Below are 2,285 nucleotides of genomic sequence, written 5' to 3'. Positions count from 1 at the left end.
TGGCGAAGCGGCTAGCGCTTCTCGGAGGGCGGCTGGCGTCCGTAGGAGCGGCTAGCGCTCGACGGAAGGCGGTTGACGCCTGGTGAAGCGGCTGGCGCTTCCCGGTGGGCGACTGGCGCCGTAGGAGCGGCTAGCGCTCGGAGGAAGGCGGTTGACGCCGGGTGAAGCGGCTGGCGCTTCCCGGTGGGCGACTGGCGCCGTAGGAGCGGCTAGCGCTCGGAGGAAGGCGGTTGACGCCGGGTGAAGCGGCTGGCGCTTCCCGGTGGGCGACTGGCGCCGTAGGAGCGGCTAGCGCTCGGAGGTCTTCGCTGGCGACTGGCGCTCTTCTGCGTTGGGCGTCTTGCGCTCTTCTGCGTTGGGCGTCTTGCGCTCTCGTAGGATCCTTGGGCGACTGGCGCTCGGAGGCTCCCTTTTCGGCGACTAGCGCCGAAAATCTGATTAAAAATTCGCTGCGGGGGTCCTGCTTTTATCCTATGGTTGACCAAATCTTGATCGCAGGTTCGTCGCCCACACGCCTCGCCACCTATCGGTAGCGCCGCGAACTACCGTACTCCGCGGCGTGCAGGCGCGTGCCTTACGGCGCGGCGCCCTGTGGCTGCCGTAGGCCGCCACATATGACAATAGATGAAATGCTTTTCGCATTCAGGGGACGATGTGGATTTCGCGTTTACATTCCCAGCAAACCTGCCAAGTGCGGCATCAAAGTCCAAGTTCTTGTTGATGCAAAATCTTTTTACACAGTAAATTTGGAGGTATATGCAGGAAAACAACCTACAGGCCCGTATTCTGTAAGCAACAAGGCTTATGATGTTGTAGAAAGACTAGTCCAGCCCATATCGCGCACGAATCGCAATATAACTTTTGATAACTGGTTCACCAGTTACGAACTGATGATGCGTTTGCTGAATGAGCACAGGCTTACGTCGACTGGAACTGTGAGAAAAAACAAAAGATGTATTCCGGCCGCATTTTTGAAGACCGGAAAGGCTCCAGGAAGTTCCATGTTCGGTCATCAAAAGGATGTTTCTATGGTCTCCTATGCACCTAAAAAGAATAAAGTGGTCATAGTAATGTCAAGCCTACATCATGATGACAAAATTGATAGCGCTACAGGAAACCAGAAAAAGCCAGAGATGATAACATTCTACAATTCAACTAAAGCTGGAGTAGATGTTGTCGACGAACTGTGTGGTAGTTACAATGATTCGCGTAATAGCAAGCGCTGGCCTATGATCATTTATTATGGGATGTTGAATATAGCTGCTGTCAATGCAAACATTATTTTTCGTGAAAATCAGGGCAAAGACACCAAACGAACCGATTTCATCCGTAACTTAGGCTTGGCTTTAGTTTACGAACACCTGAAGTTGCGAAAAGACCAAAAAAATATTCCGATATACATACGTCAGAGAATCTCTTCCCAGATCAACGAACCACTTTCATCGACTCAAAATGTTCCTGGTCGTTATATTAGATGCGGAGATTGCCCATACAAAAAGGATCGGAACACAAAATACGCATGTGCAAACTGTGGAAAGGCTATCTGTATGGAGCATGCAACTTTTTTTTGCAAAAACTGCACTGATTTGAACTCCAGTTCCTAAGATGTTCCTAAAATTTTTTGTTATTTTTTTGCTTCCTCATAGAGGAAGCTTTGTTTTCGCGAAAAAATTTTTTTTCCAGTTTTCTTTAGCAATATGTTTAAAATATTTCAAAACGTAAAAAAAACATATTTTTACAAAATGTCTGTGTGTGTGTGTGTGTGCGTGTGTGTATGCGTGCGTGCGTGCGTGCGTGCGTGCGTGCGTGCGTGCGTGCGTGCGTGTGTGTGTACGCATTCGAATGTCCGTGGTTGCTCTAACTTCCGTAAATTTTGAGATATCGGGCTAATTTTTTTTTTAAACGTCGAGAATCACTAAAGGAAGGTTGGTATTGATTTTTGCGGCGATCGGTAAACGGGTTTCTTTTTGAACAAATATTGAATTTTTTGAAAAATGTCCGTGGTTGCTCTAACTTCCGTAAATTTTGAAATATCGGGCTTATTTTTTTTTAAATGTCGAGAATCACTAAAGGAAGGTTGGTATTGATTTTTGCGATGATCGGTAAATGGGTTTCTTTTTGAAAAAATCTTGAATTTTTGGTGAAATGTCTGTGGTTGCTCTAACTTTTGCAAATTTTGAGATATCGGGCTATTTCTAATTCTATTACTCTTTCCAGTCTTTTCTACCCCTATTTCATATATAATTTCTTAATATTCGGTTGATTAGTTCTTGAGTTATAGATGT

General features: G+C 46.2%; 1 protein-coding gene across 1 annotated transcript; it reads left to right on the top strand.

The window, feature by feature from the left end:
* Positions 1-616: 616 nt before the first annotated feature.
* Positions 617-1,604, top strand: LOC105565648. Its single transcript, XM_012019020.1, has one exon. It carries the CDS (start codon positions 630-632, stop codon positions 1,602-1,604), a length of 975 nt encoding a protein of 324 aa, XP_011874410.1. The 5' UTR covers positions 617-629.
* The last annotated feature ends 681 nt before the right edge of the window (positions 1,605-2,285 follow it).

Source organism: Vollenhovia emeryi, unplaced genomic scaffold (genome assembly GCF_000949405.1).
Source record: "Vollenhovia emeryi isolate VEMERY1.0 unplaced genomic scaffold, V.emery_V1.0 DF943460.1, whole genome shotgun sequence".
NCBI classification, from domain to species: domain Eukaryota; kingdom Metazoa; phylum Arthropoda; class Insecta; order Hymenoptera; family Formicidae; genus Vollenhovia; species Vollenhovia emeryi.
Note: the sequence above shows the minus strand (reverse complement) of the source record. Positions and strands in the feature narration are given on the sequence as shown.